At 43.2% G+C, this 18908-nt stretch overlaps 1 protein-coding gene across 4 annotated transcripts in view; it reads right to left on the reverse strand.

Moving 5' to 3' along the window:
- The window catches only part of rxylt1 (ribitol xylosyltransferase 1), a 41591-nt gene that overhangs the window by 13217 nt on the left and 9466 nt on the right, over positions 1 to 18908 (reverse strand). For 2 of the 4 annotated variants that reach the window (XM_068050350.1, XM_068050346.1), the window contains exons 2-5: positions 17113 to 17316; positions 12605 to 12741; positions 10723 to 11037; positions 4522 to 4692 (exon numbers count right to left, since the gene is read on the reverse strand). In XM_068050350.1, coding sequence (XP_067906451.1) covers positions 4522 to 4692; positions 10723 to 11037; positions 12605 to 12741; positions 17113 to 17229 — 740 coding nt within the window. In that variant the 5' untranslated portion in view covers positions 17230 to 17316. The remainder of the gene's footprint in view (positions 1 to 4521; positions 4693 to 10722; positions 11038 to 12604; positions 12742 to 17112; positions 17317 to 18908) is intronic. The other 2 variants (XM_068050348.1, XM_068050347.1) reach the window with 2 other exon arrangements.

Consider the following 18908-nt stretch of genomic DNA (forward strand, 5'->3'; position numbering starts at 1 on the left):
TACTGTTGGCACATTATTCAGGAATCACAAAAGGCAATTTGTTGGGGTTATTACCCATTGGAAAGGTTGGTGGCATAGTTCCAGAGGCGGGCAAAGAACAACACAGCTGGATGATATAACGTAACAGGCCAGGTGCTGATAATAGTCCATCTGTGCAGAGACAGAAAGATGTGTAAAATTGCTGCCATGATGCCTATGTAAGAGTCATTGCACTTCAAAGTAATGGACTGAAATGAAACATTTGAGATACTAGAGACAAGTACTCTTTTTTATTTATTCATGGGATGTGAGCATCGCTGGCCAGATCAGCATTTGTTACCCATCCCTAATTGCCCTTGAGAACATGATGGTGAGCCCCCTTCTAGAACCACTGCAGTCCATGTGGGGTCGGTACATCCACAGTGCTGTTAGAGAGGGATTTCCTGGATTTTGACCCAGTGACAGTGAAAAAATGGCAATATAGTTCCAAGTCAGAATGGTGAGTGGCTTGGAGGGGAACTTGCATTAATGCAAGTCTTTCTTTAAAGAAATTACAAGTGACAGTTGGCAGAGAGAGCAAGAGATTACCAAGGGAATTGGATACAATAGTGAGGTGGTTGGATGACAGTGTCCTTTTAAAATCTAGACTAAACTGATGCTTTCCTTCAGAAATTGTTTTTACAACCCATTGTCTCCAGGATTTATGAAGTTGACAGATGTAATCCACAGGCTATGCAGTACCCACACCTTCTGAAAGAATGTGGTGTTTTCACCACTGTTATATTAGTTCACAACTCTTCTAGATGTTGGAGACCACAATGGATAAATCTCTGGCACATCGAGCTCATCAACGTTCAAATGCTGGGGCTAGAAAATTTCAAGAGGACACAATGTACTGTATTTAGTAACTGAGTCACAATTTGATGACCATGGGTTTTAAGACACTAATACAGGGATTGACAATCTACAGCTCAAACTTTCTGTAGCAATTCCCGTATTGCCAGTTTATTCTAGTTAGATAGTTGAATTGGTCATTGTGACAACTTTACTTTAATTACCATCCATATCCAAAGAAACAGTATGAAACTTGTTCAGAAAACAGACTCTACCTCCTGTATCATTCCTTGTTGTATAAAAAGGAACAAAATAAGCAATGACAAAAGATAGTAGAACTTCCCATCAAGATGCTGATTCACTCCAATCATAGTTCATTTCCTTTAGTACCCTAACAAGAGTATGCTTTACCCCCTATTCTGTGACTCCATTCATCATTACTCGCTAGTACAGAACCTAATCAAAAATTTTTTGAAAATCCAAGTTAAGAACTGTCGTTCAGGATGTCCCAAAGTATTTCACAGCCAAATAAGTATTTCTGAAATGTAGTCAGTGCTATGTAGGTAAATCCAACAACCATGCTGCACACAAGGTCCCACAAACAGCATACATATAAATGACTAGTTAATCTGTTTTTGGTGATGTTGTTTGAGGGATATTGATCAGCATACTGGGAGAACTCTTGTTGCAGTCATGTTTCTTTTTGGTTTAATGTCTCACCAAGAGACAGCACACTCTCAGTACTGTATTGAATTGTCAGCTTAGATTATGTGGTCAAATCTTGGGAGTGGAGCTTGGGGTGATCCTGCTACAAAATGAGCAAAAGTACCAATATCAACTGCATTTCCTCTGTTGGTCATGCCAGTGAGGTTAGTTAAACATGACATAAAAGCAAAATACTGCAGATGCTGGAAATTTGAAATAAAAACAAAAATTGCTGGAAATACTCAGCAGGTCTGGTAGCATCTGCGGAAAGAGAAGCAGAGTTAACGTTTCAGATCAGTGACCTTTCATCAGAAGGTGTGTGTCAGCTATGAATCATCTCCAGCGTTGTGGAGAAAACAAATAGGAAATATCAGGAAAAGATCGAGGCTGAACTGTTGGTCAGATATCACGATGTGCTGTTCAAGGAGGTAACACTGAGGACAAAAAAATAGGGGAGTTGTGTGTGTATTTATTGTGGGGATTTTATTGTATTTTTACATTGTTTATACCTCCTCTGTTTAAAGTTACATTGCATTAGCAGGGAGAGGAGGTGGAAGGAGGCATCATGAGTTATTGATCCTTCCCACATCCACTTAGCTCATTTTAAAAACATTTCTCCTGGCTGTTAACTAGCGACCCTTAGTGCTGTAAAGTGTCTGTGTGAATGCCAGATGAGTACTTTTTTAAAAAAAAAGGTGCATCGCTCTTGCCAATCCAAGCTGCTCGAAGTATTTGCTGTCTAACAGTCTCTCTGCTGTTACATTCCTGGCCAGCCTCTGCAACCAGTCTTGTGCACCCATCTCCTTCCCAAACAGTGTCAGCTATGGTTTGGTGGTAGCACTCTCACCTCCGGGTCAGAAGGTTGTGAGTTCAAGACCCACTCCAGAGACTTGAGCACAAAATCTAGGCTGACACTCCCAGTGCAGTACACAGGTGACGTCTTTCCAATGAGATGCCGTCTCAGGTGGACATAAAAGATCCCATGGTACTATTTTGAAGAAGACCAGGAGACTTCTCCCTGGTGTCCTGGCCAACATTCATCCCTCAACCAGAATTCCTAATTAGTTGATCATGATCACACAGCTGTTTGCGGGTCCTTGCTGTGCGCAAATTGGCTGTCACCTTTCCTACATTACAACAGTGACTACACTTCAAAAGTACTTAATTGCCTGTAAACCGATTTGGGTCATCCTGAGGTTGTGCAAATTGCTATATAAATGCAAGTCTTTCTTCTTTCCTGCCTGGTAGCCTCAGTATGGAGATACATGGTGAAAGTTAGGTTTTGACAGCTGCCATAGATGTTAACGCCCAGCCTCAATACATGCTGCTGATTTGCTCCTACTGTAATATATTAGTGAACACACATATAATCCACTGCTCCCTCCCTATTTAAATGACTTTCTTTACACCAAGTCTCAAACTGGGGTCCGCAGAGACTTTCCGGGGGCTCCGCAAATCTCTAGCGGGTGAGATAGAGAAAAATACAAAGTTGGGGGGGCGGGGTGAAAGAGAAGAAAAAAAGACAAGCCACATGCTTTGTGTAAATTATTGGTAGTTAGTGTTATTTCCACACAAGTAGCTGACAATATGTCCACCTCTGAAGATTTTGCAGTGATAGGTACCTCGACTACCATGGCTTTTGGCGTTGACTCTCACATTAACTTTCGGCAGGAGGGGAGGGGAGGTAGGAGGCCAGCTACTGATGTGTGATGCTAGGGTACATTCTATTTGGATTCATGCAGTGAGCAAGTGTCATCATAATGCTGCCTGACCTGCTTATTATTTGCAGCATTTTCTGTTTATATTAATCTCGTGTTGGTTTGGCTCTTGTAATCGTGGAAAAGCTGTCAGTTTGACTTACATAAATCTTCCACCCTATTGCAATGATGTAATTTTCTTGCATGATTAAATAACACTGAGAAACTGGGCTGGGTTTGCACAGGGCTATAAAATATTCCTGAGAATGTCACGTTTAAGTGAGTACACTGCAATAAAACTGGCGGGAAGGAAACTCGCATGTTTATGGGAAGTTTAAAAAAAAAATTAAAATCATAACCAGCTTTGAAATGGTTAAACATCTAAATGGGATAAGACTGCTGTTAATACTGATTAGGCCAACAGCTGTTTTATTGGATGTGATCGGTGAACTGATTGTGTATGTAATACATTAACAGGCAACTTTTAACCACATTAAAAACAGTTCAGTTGGCATATACTTAATGTTAGTGCATTTAAACCTATCCTTTATCTATGATTTGTCAGCTTAGTCTCATCACTGTCTACATCAGTGAAATAGTCTTCAAATTGCTACTCTAAGTAAATTACCTGTTTTCTTAAAATTATTATTAAAATACTCCTGTATTAAATCACTTTTGTATTGTATTGTATAATATAGTATCATAATTTAGATGGAGGGGTTCATGATTACTAATCCATTTCAGAACGGTCCTTCAATCAAAAAACTTTGAGATAGTGTAGACATAGAGATGTTTTCACTTGTGGGAGAATCCCAAGCTAGGGGCCATTAATGTAAGACAGTTACTAATTAAATCCAACAAGAATTCCAGGAGAAATTTCTTTGCTTAGCGGTGAGGATGGGGCATTTGCTACCATATGGAGTGGTTGAGGCAAATAGCACAGATCCATTTAAGAGGAAGTTAGATAAGTAGGTGAGGAAGAAAGAAATAGAAGGATATATAAATAGGATTAGATGAAGCAAGTTGGGAGGTGGTTCATGTGGAGCATCAACCTCAGCATAGACCGGTTGGGCCAAATAGCCTGCTTCTGTGCTATAAACTTCTTTATGTCTAATGGCTGCTTTACACAAAACCTTTGGTAGAATCCTTAACATTCCCAGGCTCAGGCTTCTTCCCAGAAATCCTGCTGGGACACAGGAGTATTTTCTCTGTTATTGAATATATCAGAAAAACAGTTACGAAAAGATTGGTAGCTATTTGGTTGCCATTTAAAAGCAGGATGAGGCACACAAAGAAAAAGACCTACTGTTCTCTAATTGAGATAAGACACATTGTATTGAGTCTTGCCCGTTTCAACACATCCAGCAAGGTTTCCCTGGAGGAGCCTCTGTAGACAGTTCCGAGGAAGTTACATAAGTATGGCCTTGAAGAATGCAACATCAGGTTGTTGAGATTCACAATGGGGAAGTTCCTGTAGCTGAAATGAGAATTACAGTGTAACTATTAGATCTTCCTTTGAACATATGGATTTTTTAAAAAAAGGTTTTGATTCATAAAGTTCCTGTTTATTGTAAAGGTCAAATGATAACATTTATGTAACGTGTTTAATTGCCTACCTAGCAGTCTGCGTCATGGAGTGCTGGGGACTTTCAGAGCCTTTAAAGGTCAAATTCCAGTCCCAATTAAAATTCAAGCACACTTTTTCCTACCCCCATGAGGTGCATTTTATCCATTTTATTTAACTGGTGATTAGATAGTAACAGAACGCTCTCCCCTCTGTAGTCAGTACACCGGAGTCCTGAGACAGATCCCTACTGGAAAGTGAGAGGATCACTGCTGGAAGTCAGGTGGGCATGTGGCGTCCAGATCTGTTCCAGCTGGGAGTGCTGTCGGTGCTATTTTGAGTTTTTTTTAAAAAGTCGTGTCTGCTGACAGGATTTTCAGGAGTGAATGCTCCCCTCACTTTACTTTGGCTCTGTGCTGGGAATGGGAGGGAGTGTTGCCACTGGACCTTACCATCTCCCATTATGCTTGACCCTTTGAAGAACCATATACTGAAGGGAGGAACCATCAGGAACTCATTACAAAATGAATCAGAGACACCGATCCAATGACAACCACTTCACTGGCGTTCCAACGTGCCATTTAAAAGCAGGATGAGGTGCACAAAGGAAAAAGACCTGCTGTTCTCGGAGATAAGACACATTGTATTGAGTCTACCCTGTTTTAACACATCCAGCAAGGTTTCTCTGGAGGAGCATCCGTAGGCAGTTCCGAGGAAGTTACACAAGTATGGCCTTGCAATATTATGCCAACTTACTTTTAAAAACACTGTAGTTGTATCACTTTGTCACATTCCGTTTCCCTTCTTTTGAGGTGCCCTCCACATTTCACAACAACAGGGCAAGCAAGATAGGAACCTGCTCCTACTCCTTTGCCAATGTTGCATGAGTTAGGCTATAGGAGATGTAAGAGAGGCTTGAATGATGGGCACTTGCCCTCCAGCTTCTATACTTGTGCCCAGCCTCCATTTGGAGCTTCCCATTTAAGAGGGTAGAGATCAAACTCTGTATGGCACACGTATGAACACAGCATCCTAATAATCTGGCATAGTGTTTAATCAGCCAAGTTAATCATATCTAAAATGATACCAGAAATGAAGGGTTATACCTCTCAAATTGAACAGGCTGGGACTCTTTTCTCCAGAAGTGAATGTTAAGGAGGTCTTCAAGATTATGCAAGGGTTTGACAGGATAGACGTGGCAAAAATGTTTGTACTTGCAGGCGAGACCAGAATTAGGGGCCATAAAAATAAGACAATGATAAAACCAATAGGGAATTCAGGAGAAACTTCCTCACCCAGAGAGAGGTTAGAATGTGGAACTTGCTACCATAGGGATTGCTTGAGGTAAATAGTTATAGATGCATTAAAAAGTATTAAGTTAAGTACAAGAGAGAAAGAAGTAAAAGAATATGTTGATAGCGTGAGAAGAGGGGTGGGAGGAGGCTCGTGTGGAGCATAAATACTGGCATGGACCTGTTGGGCAGAATGGCCTGTTCTGTGCTGTAAATACTTTGTAAATGCTAATATGGAGACAATTTGAAAAACAAGCTACAGTTCCAACTGTTTCTCCTGCACCATTTGTGGCAAAAAGCAGCTTGCTTCCAAGCTATCAAATCTCTTCTGAAGCTCTGCTGTCAAGTATACAAGAAAGAGGTCAAGCAATATTTTAAGACTGATAAATGACAATTTGACTGCACCCAACATCGAAATGAAATCCGCAGGCTATGTGAGCGCACGGCATTCTGATAAGACTGTTTGAAAGGAGTCCTACATATTTAATCACTTGCTAAGTCTCCGAAGCTCTTCTTCGGATGCAAGATGTAATGAACAAAATCTTAGTCATCAGTTACTGGTATTCCATCACTTCAAGGTTAACTATAGGATACTGCACCAGTGATCACAGTGAAAGGAGATCAGCAATGCATTGTTGCCCTGCATGATCTTCTATTTATTCTTCAGCTGCTGTGCAGCCAGGAATTGAAATGGTTCTGCAATGTGACACGTGATACAGAAAGTCAGCTAATTCTATTTCACACATGCGATATTGCATCAGATAACTCATTGAAAACTATGGGAATGCCAAAATAAGTGTGTAAGTTAATTTAATGGTACATCCACATTAAAATGAATGAAAATAAATGCAGTTTTGCAGCTTAGTGCAATTTAAGCACTCAAACATTCTATTATCTGGAAAGAGAAGATTTAGAGCATGTTCTGTACCTGGTCAAATTTATATTTCTCGAAGGGAAGGGACGGGGGGAGAAGGGAAATTTATCTGACAGATTACATAGGAAAGTCAGTAACTTTGGGCTGGTTTTCATGTATTTCCTACAGTCAGAGCAGAAATAACACATTTATAAAAAAGCAGTCATGTAAATCTCTGAGTGCTTTACAAGGTAGAGAGTGGACACCGAGCAGGAATAGGATGAATTGGGCAGGCAAAGGAGGCTGAAGGCACACAGCTGACGGCTGGAGAGACGGGTTTTTGAAAGCAAATAAAAACGGGGTGAGTCAGCAGGTAGTTTGAGAGAAAATTCAGAAAGCATGCTATTCTTACCTGGTCTGGCCTACATGTGACTCCAGACCCATGGAAATATGGTCGACTCTTACATGCCCTCTGAAATGGCCTAGCAAGCCACTCAGTTGTATCTAACCGCTACTAAGTCAATAAAAATGAACGAAACCGGACAGACCAGCCGGCATCGACCTAGGCACCGGAAACGACAACGGCAAACCCAGCCCTGTCGACCCTGCCAAGTCCTCCTTACTAACATCTGGGGGCTTGTGCCAAAGTTGGGAGAGCTCTCCCACAGACCAGTCAAGCAACAGACTGACAGAGTCATACTCACGGAATCATACCTGACAATGTCCCAGACACTGCCATCACCATCCCCGCAGAGGTGGCGGCACAGTGGTATGCAGTAGGAAGGGAGTTGCCCTGGGAATCCTCAACCTCGACTTTGGACCCCATGAAGTCTCATGGCATCAGGTCAAAAATGGACAAGGAAACCTCCTGCTGATTACCACCGACTGCCCTCCCTCAGCTGATGAGTCAGTACTCCTCCATGTTGAACAGCACTTGGAGTAAGCACTGAGGGTGGCAAGGGCACAGAATGTACTCTGGGTGGGGGATTTCAATATCCATCACCAAGAGTGGCTCGGTAGCACCACTACTGACAGAGCCCTAAAGGATATATCAGCTAGACTGGGTATGCGGCAGGTGGTGGGGGAACCAGCAAGAGGGGAAAACATACTTAACCTCGTCCTCACCAATCTGCCTGCCGCAGATGCATCTGTCCATGACAGTATTGGTAGGAGTGACCACTGCACAGTCGTTGTGGAGACAAAGTCCCGCCTTCACATTGAGGATACCCTCCTTCGTGTTGTGTGGCACTATCACCGTGCTGAATGGGATAGATTTCGAACAGATCTAGCAATGCAAAACTGGGCATCCATGAGGCGCAGTGGGCCATCAGCAGCAGCAGAATTGTACTCAACCACAATCTATAACCTCATGGCCCAGCATATCCCCCACTCTACCATTACCATCAAGACCAACCCTGGTTCAATGAAGAGTGCAGGAGGGCATGCCAGAAGCAGCACCAGGCATACCTCAAAATGAGGTGTCAACCTGGTGAAGCTACAACACAGAACTATCTGCATTCCAAACTGCATAAGCAGCATGCGATAGACAGAGCTAAGCGATCCCATAACCAATGGATCAGATCTAAGCTTGCCAGTCCTGCCACATTCAGCCATGAATGCTGGACAATTAAACAACTAACTGGAGGAGGTGGCTCCACAAATATCCCCATCCTCAATGATGGAGGAGCCCAGCACATCAGTGCGAAAAATAAGGCTGAAGCATTTGCAACAATCTTCAGCCAGAAGTGCCGAGTTGACGATGCATCTCGGCCTCCTCCTGAAGTCCCCAGCATTACAGATGCTAGACCTCAGCCAATTCAATTCATTCCGCGTGATATCAAGAAACGACTGAAGGCACTGGATACTGCAAAGGCTATGGGCCCTGACAATATTCCAGCAATTGTACTAAAGACCTGTGCTCCAGAACCTGCAGCTCCTCGAGCCAAGCTGTTCCAGTACAGCTACAACACTGGCACCTACCCTGCAATCTGGAAAGTTGCCCAGGTATGTCCTGTACACAAAAAGCCCAAGTCCAACCTGGCCAATTACCGTCCCATCAGCCTACTCTCAATCATCAGTAAAATGATGGAAGGTGTCATCAACAGTGCCATCAAGCGGTACTTGCTTAGCAATAACCTGCTCAAGGACACACAGTTTGGGTTCCGCCAGGGCCACTCAGCTCCTGACCATATTACAGCCTTGGTTCAAACATGGACAAAAGAGCTGAACTCGAGGTGAGGTGAGAGTGACTGCCCTTAACATCAAGGCAGCATTTGACTGAGTATGGTATCAAGGGGCCCTAGCAAAACTGAGGTCAATGGGAATCAGGGGGAAAACCCTCCGCTGGCTGGAGTCATACCTAGCGCAAAGGAAGATGGTTGTGGTTGTTGGAAGTCAATCATCTGAGCTCCAGGACATCACTGCAGGAGTTCCTCAGGGTAGTGTCCTAGGCCCAACCATCTTCAGCTGCTTCATCAATGACCTTCCTTCAATCATAAGGTCAGAAGTGGGGATGTTCGCTGATGGTTGCACAATGTTCAGCATCATTCGTGACTCCTCAGATACTGAAGCAGTCCATGTAGAAATGCAGCAAGACCTGGACAGCATCCAGACTTCGGCTGATAAGTGGCAAGTAATATTCGCGCCACACAAGTGCCGGGCAATGACCAACTCAAACAAGAGAGAATCTAGCCATCTCCCCTTGACATTCAATGGCACTACCATCACTGAATCCCCCACTATCAACACCCTAGGGGCTACTATTGACCAGAAACTGAACTGGAGTAGCCATATAAATACTGTGGCTACAAGAGCAGGTCAGAGGCCAGGAACCCTGTGGCGAGTAACTCACCTCCTGACTCCCCAAAGCCTGTCCACCATCTACAAGGCACCAGACAGGAGTGTGATGGAATACTCTCCACTTGCATGGATGGGTGCAGCTCCAACAACACTCAAGAAGCTCGACACCATCCGGGACAAAGCAGCCCGCTTGACTGGCACCCCATCTACAAACATTCACTCCCTCCACCACCGACGCACAGTGGCAGCAGTGTGTACCATCTACATGATGCACTGCAGCAACGCGCCAAGGCTCCTTAGACAGCAACTTCCAAACCTGTGACCTCTACCAACTAGAAGGACAAGGGCAGCAAATACATGGGAACACCACCACCTGCAAGTTCCCCTCCAGGTCAGACACCATCCTGACTTGGAACTATATCACCGTTCCTTCACTGCCGCTGGGTCAAAATCCTGGAACTCCCTTCCTAACAGCACTGTGGGTGTACCTACCCCACATGGACTGCAGCGGTTCAAGAAGGCAGCTCACCACCACCTTCTCAAGGGCAGTTGGGGATGGGCAATAAATGCTGGCCTGGCCAGCGATGCCCACATCCCATGAATGAAAAAAAAAAGTGGTCAGGAGCTCATCGCGGGGTCAAATACAACACCAAGGATACAAACGGTCTGGTTCAGGGATTGTGTCATTGGCTAGGGAATAGAGTTTGCGGTGAGGACCGAAGACAATGGCTTTTGTCTTCCTCATATTTAGTTGGAGGAAATTTCTACTTATTCAGTACTGGATGGAACAAGCAGTGTGACAAATTAGAGATGGTGAACGGATTGAGAGAGGTAGTGCTGAGGTATGTCGGCATATATGTGAAACCGGATATGTTTTTGGACGATGTCATCAAGGGGCAGCATGTAGATAAAGCAAAGCTTTTAAAACTGTAAAAAGAAATGTAAAGCAGGTACACACAGGAGCTGACCAACATACCATAAGCTGACAAATCCACTTACGTTGCCACTCCCAATGGCCACTGGTAAACATCCTCTTTGTCTACCCAAAGGCTGTCATACACCAGAAAAAGCAATTCAATAAATCCTCCGTGTTTTCTGAGGTAGGGTTCAATCCAGTCATTATCACACTCTTCATTGCCAAGCAGAACTACAGCTACATGTTGTAGCTTGTGTGTCTGGAGCAGTGTCTGTACATAGTGTAGCCACTGGGTGGCAAACTTGATCTTTCTTTCTTCTCTGCCATTTAGCACAAGCACCAGATTTTCAGTATCTAGCGGGATATGTCCAGGGACCACAGCAGGACCAGTGTAGAATCTGAAGATAAATAAAATATGGTAAGTGACACTGCATATCCCAACCTCAGTGCTACCTAAAAATGTTCACAGCATTTAACAATTTCCATTTAACAATTAGGAAATGTATTCATGTTTCATGATCAATCTGGGCCAATGTAACATTTTTATCAATCTCAGAATCACACAGCACAGGGGGAGGATCTTTGAAAGAACTATCCAATTAGTCCCATTCCCCTGCTGTTTCCCCATAGCCCTGCAGTTTTCAAGTATGCAATTCCCTTTTGAAAGTTACTATTAAAACTGCTTCCACCATCCTTGCAACCAATCGCAGGCGGAAAAAAAAACGCTTCATCTCCCCTCTGGCTCTTTTACAAATTATCTTAAATCTGTTTCCTCTGATTACTGACCTTCTTGCCAGTTGAAACAGTTGCGCCTTACTTACTCTATCAAAACTCTTCAAAATGTGGAACACCTCTATTAAATCTCCCCTTAGCCTTCTCTGCTCTGAGAACAATTCCAGTAATCAAGTCAAATAATGAATGAAATTATGAATAACTATTTTCATTATTATATAGCAAGTTAGGTACAACTTTTCCCAACAATATACAGAGCATAGAAATATCATCCTGTAATTCCAAATCCATTTAATTTTATGCTACAGTGCTCATTATGCACCGTTTAAAATAGATGGATGAAATGAAGCGTGCTAAGGAAATTGATGATCATGAAGCAGGGTGGGGAAAAAGAGAAGTACTTTTAACATAAAGCACTTTGACACAATGCAATCAGATGTTTTATTATCTGATCTTTTAGCGAAGATGATTGTATCTTTCCTGCCACTGATGTTATGATAACTGGACTATACTTCCCTGGTTTAGTTCCATCTCCCTTTTTGATGATAGGAATTACATTTGCTGTTCACCAGTCCTCTGGCACTGCTGCTTTCTTTATTGATTTTTAAAAATATTTGGATACTAGCCTACTGCTCATTTCTCCCTGCGTTCTATTCATTTCCCCATAAAATCAAAGTACTGGGTTTTACTCAATACAACATCAGAACAAAGAACAAATGTGCTTGTGTCCAACTACTAACTGTTCATTTTGGTATGGCATAGATTTAGACGTTAAACAAGATTTACAATACACAGAGAAAGTTAGCCCCTGATCATAGTGGCGCAGTGGTTAGCACCGCAGCCTCACAGCTCCAGGGACCCGGGTTCGATTCTGGGTACTGCCTGTGTGGAGTTTGCAAGTTCTCCCTGTGTCTGTGTGGGTTTTCTCCGGGTGCTCCGGTTTCCTCCCACAAGCCAAAAGACTTGCAGGTTGATAGGTAAATTGGCCATTATAAATTGTCACTAGTATAGGTAGGTGGTAGGGAAATATAGGGACAGGTGGGGATGTTTGGTAGGAATATGGAATTAGTGTAGGATTAGTATAAATGGGTGATTGATGTTCGGCACAGACTCGGTGGGCCGAAGGGCCTGTTTCAGTGTTGCATCTCTAATCTAATCATATCTACAAATTTGCTGAGTAAAACTCACTCGGTTACACAGAACAAGATGCAGTGCACATAAAATAAACTTTACCTAAAATGTAAATTGCCAGCCTTTAGTTCCCCTTCTCGCCAGTGAGCTGTCACATCACTTGGTGTAAGCTGGCCACCAAGAATATGCTGCCAGAGGTAAAGTCCTATTTTAAAGAGGAAGGGTTTAGATCTGTAGAACTGAAAAACAGTCATTATGCAATAGTATCAGTACAGGTCTTTTTTTAAAAAGGTATTATTTCTGTGGACACAAAAGTCATTTATTAATGTTTGTAAAATCTTATAGGACCCTACATTATCCCATTCTCCAAGGTACATACTCTGACAAAAGGAGTCCATCAACATCATGTGCAAATGTTCAACAGTCCTCTAAGTACTTGTTGTGGTGATTTTGAAAGGTGATAAAAACAGGTTAATGCAGAGGAGTCATACCCACCAAGAACTGGATTGAGAATCCCTTCCGGCTTCGGAGCAATACAAGAGGCTTCTTGATCAGAATCCAGGAAACAGTGTATAAATCATTTTAATGTACTGTGCAACTCAGCATCCTTCAAAATAGGTTTTGCTTTTCTTGACAATTCTTTACTTGTATTCAGAAGATGCACTCTTCTGCTTGGGTACATCCTGTGGATACTGGCTAGCTTCTGGTTCCTTGCCTAATTGATCATTATTCCTTTGTCGGCTTTCAGCTTTGTCAGGACGCAAGGGTCCTTCAGTGGGTACAGAAGAGATTTACCAGAATGGTTTCAGGGATGGGAGATTTTAGTTACAAGGTTAGGTTGGAAAGCTCGACTGCTCTCCTTACAGCAAAGGAAATTGAGGAGAGATTTAACAGAGGTGTTCAAGACTATGACAGGCATAGTTAAAAGAGACAAGGAAAAACTGTTTTCATTACTCATGGTATAAGGACTAGGGGACACAGATTGAAGATATTGGGCAAGAGATGCAGGGGAATGTGAGGAAGAACTTTTTTATGCAGCAGTTGGCAATGACCTGAAACACGCTGCCCACTAGGGTGGTGGCAGCGGAGACAATTATTTCAAAAGGAAATTGGATGGCCACTTGAAAGAAACAAACTTGTAGGGCCACAGGGATTGAGCAGGGGAGTGGGACTAACTGGATTGCTCTGTGGAGAGCTGGCATGGCCTCGATGGGCTGAATGGCCTCCTTCTGTGCCATAAATGACTATGACTCAAATTGAAGACTTCAGAAGCACAGCAGAGCATCACCGCTGAGCCCAAATCTATCCTCACCTGAATGCCCTCTGCCCGCACTTCCAACAAGGCTCACTGGTAAGTGCTCAGAAGCTGAATTTGACCAGGAGTCCTAAGGCGAACTATAGAATTAGAATTAGAACATTACAGCGCAGTACAGGCCCTTCGGCCCTCGATGTTGCGCCGACCTGTGAAACCATCTGACCTACACTATTCCATTTTCATCCATATGTCTATCCAATGACCACTTAAATGCCCTTAAAGTTGGCGAGTCTACTACTGTTGCAGGCAGGGCGTTCCACGCCCCTACTACTCTCTGAGTAAAGAAACTACCTCTGACATCTGTCCTATATCTATCACCCCTCAACTTAAATCTATGTCCCTTCGTGTTTGCCATCACCATCCGAGGAAAAAGACTCTCACTATCCACCCTATCTAACCCTCTGATTATCTTATATGTCTCTATTAAGTCACCTCTCCTCCTCCTTCTCTCCAACGAAAACAACCTCAAGTCCCTCAGCCTTTCCTCCTAAGACCTTCCCTCCATACCAGGCAACATCCTAGTAAATCTCCTCTGCACCCTTTCCAAAGCTTCCACATCCTTCCTATAATGCAGTGACCAGAACTGCACGCAATACTCCAGGTGCGGTCTCACCAGAGTTTTGTACAGCTGCAGCATGACCTCGTGGCTCCGAAACTCGATCCCCCTACTAATAAAAGCTAACACACCATATGCCTTCTTAACAGCTCTATTAACCTGGGTAGCAACTTTCAGGGATTTATGTACCTGGACACCAAGATCTCTCTGTTCATCTACACTACCAAGAATCTTCCCATTAGCCCAGTACTCTGCATTCCTGTTACTCCTTCCAAAGTGAATCACCTCACACTTTTCCGCATTAAACTCCATTTGCCATCTCTCAGCCCAGCTCTGCAGCCTATCTATGTCCCTCTGTACCCTACAACATCCTTCGGCACTATCCACCGACCTTCGTGTCATCCGCAAATTTACTAACCCACCCTTCTACACCCTCTTCCAGGTCATTTATAAAAATGACAAACAGCAGTGGCCCCAAAACAGATCCTTGCGGTACACCACTAGTAACTAAACTCCAGGATGAACATTTGCCATCAACCACCACCCTCTGTCTTCTTTCAGCTAGCCAATTTCTGATCCAAAGCTCTAAATCACCTTCAACCCCATACTTCCATATTTTCTGCAATAGCCTACCGTGGGGAACCTTATCAAACGCCTTACTGAAATCCATATACACCACATCCACTGCTTTACCCTCATCCACCTGTTTGGTCACCTTCTCCATTGCTGTTCCAGCCCAATGTCAGTTCACTCAATGCGGACTGGGAATCTGACCAGCGACCCTTCAGGTCAGCATAGCTTAGCAACTCGAGATAACATTGCAGAGCCATCAGGGGAAACTCTGATATATTTTCAAACACACATACACAAAGAATTAGAAATATACTGCTCTATGCACACTCCCACAGCCTGATAATATGTGCAATGGGGGTGGAGGTTTCCCATACAGCGCATCCCTGATTTGAGACATGTAATTAGCAAATGCTCGAACCAGAGATTTCAACAGGCAGGAAGAGGTGGGGAGGAAACTACCTGACCCCAGTCCCCCAGCAGACACCAGACTATCCTACCCGCACACCCCAACCTGCACCCTTCTCCCATCTCCTTCCCCGCTCAGAAGCATTGCTGCCCTCCAAGACCCACATCCCCACTCCCTGACGCTTGCGATCAGTCTTACAACTTTTCTTCGTCTCCCTCCTATTCATGAATGTATCCCTGGTGTACAGATGACCAGAACTGGATACAATACTAAAGTTGCTGTAGAATGGATTCTCTGGAGTTTAACAGAATGAGAGGTGATCCCATTGAAACGTATAAATCTCTTAGAGGGCTTGACAGGGTAGATGCTGAGGGGCTGTTTCCCTGGGTGGAGAGTCTTGAACTTGAGGTCATAGATTCAGGTTAAGGCGCTGGCCATTTTGGACTCACTCAGAGGATTGTGAAGCTTTGGAATTCTCTACTCCAGAGGACTGTGGATGCTCAGTCGTTGAGTATATTCAAGGCTACATTCGTTAGATCTTTGGGCTCTAAGGGAATCAAGGGATATGGAGATAGGATGGGAAAGTGGAATTCAGGTAGATCTGCCGTAATCTTTTTGTATGGTGGAGAAGGCTCAAGGGGCTATATGATCTATTCCTGCTCTTATTTCTTGTGGCGCAGTCTGACCAAAGCACAACAGGTTTGGTCGCAACTTCCTCAGACTTACATTCTACTGTTTGTGCTCTGTAGTTCATATAGAAATATTAAATAAAAGCAGAAAATACAGATGAAATACAGAGTAAATGGGATAAAAGGCTTTCTGTTGTCTCTCTAATGTAAATCAACGACTTGGGTTCAAAAACTCACTGCAAATTAGTCTCATTTGTTGATAATACTAAACTGGAGTGGCTGGGGGGGGGGGGGGGGGGGGCGGTGCAATAGGATCAAAGACAGCCCAGAAGCTAAAGACTAAGTAAGAAGATGAAATGAACAGAAGGAGCAATATTGCTTAAATATTTCAGGAAATACCTCAGGCTCTGACTTAGAGTGAGATTAATTAAATTGCCTCTAGCGTTGCATTAATGCGAGAGACATCTGTCACCTGCGCTCTGCAAGGGCAATGTTTACTTTTGTAGGATTGGGCTACTTATTGATCCGAAGTTAACTCTGGAGACTTGCTTTTTGCTCACTTGCTGGCAGCAGCTGGAGGCTGCAACTGGCACTTCATTTCCAGCAATTCTACAACATAATGTGCTTCCTCCCCAAACTTATTCTTGCAATAAGGAAGTTACATAAATAAGTGACTTATCTCAGGTCTCTTTCATGCATCTCCTATAGCATGCTTAAAGATGGGAAAAGAGGGGAGAGAAGTGGGAACAGATGGATGGAGAACATTACGCGAAGATGCAGAGGTATGAAAGCAAGTCGCCTGCACATATGCTCAGCCAGAGAAACTAAATAATAATAAAGAAAGTGATCAGCTCAGAAAGTGCAATACAACACAGAACAAAGATCTCATTTCAATTTATTGTGGAAGACAAAGAAGACTTCCTTCCTGAAGGGAGAGAGATATGTTTTGGCAACTTATTCACAAAGCAGTCCGAACACAGCAAATGTACACGTGAAAAATGAAAAACTATTACTGCAAAATACATTCTCTCAGCATTTGCAATTATTTGAAATATACACTATAGCATCAATATGCAATATAGCATTGATGTGACATTATAGAATATGTAAATATTTCCAAAGAGGATTTACCAATTGCAGCTTTGCCCCAGATCTGCACCTTCTTCTGTCTGGATCGGTTTTGTAAAATTTGTTTCTGAAATCCCTGTAGCTGAGCTGTATGCCGTAAAGCATTCTCCATTTTCTCATCCTCTTCCCATGGATTCCACTCACTATCTTGTTCTGGCTGTTGCAAATCCCTTTGTTCTTCAACCTTCTGCCATGGAAGTGTACTGTCTGTAAATCCAAATTTAACACAGTTTAAACAAAAGGATTTCTATTGCAACACCTCAGAAAAACAAGAACTTTTTTGTTGAAAAACTCAGAAGTGCATATGGAGTACCACCACCACAATATCTGTTCTCAAAACAATGGAAGATTTTGTACAAGAAAAATGTCCACATTTATCATATAGTGCCCCTCTAAGATTTTTAAAAATTAATTCTTTTGCAAATATTTTTCCTCTCCCCTTTCCTAGCTGGGATTGGGTTCCACAGCTGCAGATAGCCTTCCAGTGTCTTGTCCAATTGGCTATCCAGTTATATATCTAGGTTTGCTGATTATACAAAAGGTGGAAAGGTAAGCTGTGGGGAGGATGTAGAGAGGCTGCAAAGAGATAGAGACAGGTTAAGTGAGTGGGCAACAAGATGGCAAATGGAGTAAATGTAAGGAAGTGTAAAGTTATGCACTTTAGTTGTAAGAATAGAAAAGCAGAATATTTTTTAAAAGGTGTGCAACTTGTAAGTGTCGAAGTGCAAAGAGACTTGGGTGTGCTTGTACAAGGAATACAGAATGTTAACAGGCAGGGGGCGGCACAGTTGTTAGCACTGCAGCCTCACAGCTCCAGGGACCCAGATTCAATTCTAGGTACTGCCTGTGCGGAGTTTGCAAGTTCTCCCTGTGACCGCGCGGGTTTTCGCTGGGTGCTCCGGTTTCCTCCCACAGCCAAAGACTTGCAGGTTGATAGGTAAATTAGCCGTTGTAAATTGCCCCTAGTGTAGGTAGGTGATAGGGAATATGGGATTACTGTAGGGTTAGTATAAATGGGTGGTTGTTGGTCGAAGGGCCTGTTTCAGTGCTGTATCTCTAAACAAATAACAAGCAATTAGGAAGACAAATGGCATGTTGGCCTTTATTGCAAGGGGATTGGAGTACAGGAATAAGGAAGTATTGCTACAATTGTACAGTGTTTTGGTGAGACCAAATCTGGAATACTGTGTGCAGTTTTGGCCTCCATATTTAAGAAAGGATATACTTGCACTGGAGGCAGTGCAGCAAAGGTTCACTAGATTGGTCCCTGGGATGAGGGGGTTGTCCTGTTATGAGAGACTAAGTAAATTGGGCCTATATTCTCTGGAGTTTAGAAGAATGAGAAGTGATATCATTGAAACATAGAAGATTCTAAAGGGGCTGAATAGGGTAGACTCAGAGATAATTAAATAATCAGAGATTATTTCCGCTGATCGGGAAATATAAAACATAGGGGCACAGTCAGAGGATAAGGGGCCGATTGTTTAGGACTGAGATGAGGAGAAATTACTTCACTCAAAGGACAGTGAATCTTTGGAATTCTCTACCCCAGAAGGTTTTGGATGCTCAATTGTTGAATACATTTAAGGCTGGGAGAGATTTTTGGTGTCTCGGAATCAAGGGGTATGGCGAGGGGGTGGGAAAGTGGAATTGAACCCTAAGATCAGCCATGATCTTATTAAATGGCGGAGCAGGCTCAATGGGCCATATGGTTTACTCCTGCTCCTATTCCTTGTGTTCTTAGTGGACTTATTGACCATAAGGGAGCATCAGAACTAAGCCCAGTCCTGTTTTCACCA

The sequence above is a fragment of the Heterodontus francisci genome, chromosome 18 (genome assembly GCF_036365525.1).
Source record: "Heterodontus francisci isolate sHetFra1 chromosome 18, sHetFra1.hap1, whole genome shotgun sequence".
NCBI classification, from domain to species: domain Eukaryota; kingdom Metazoa; phylum Chordata; class Chondrichthyes; order Heterodontiformes; family Heterodontidae; genus Heterodontus; species Heterodontus francisci.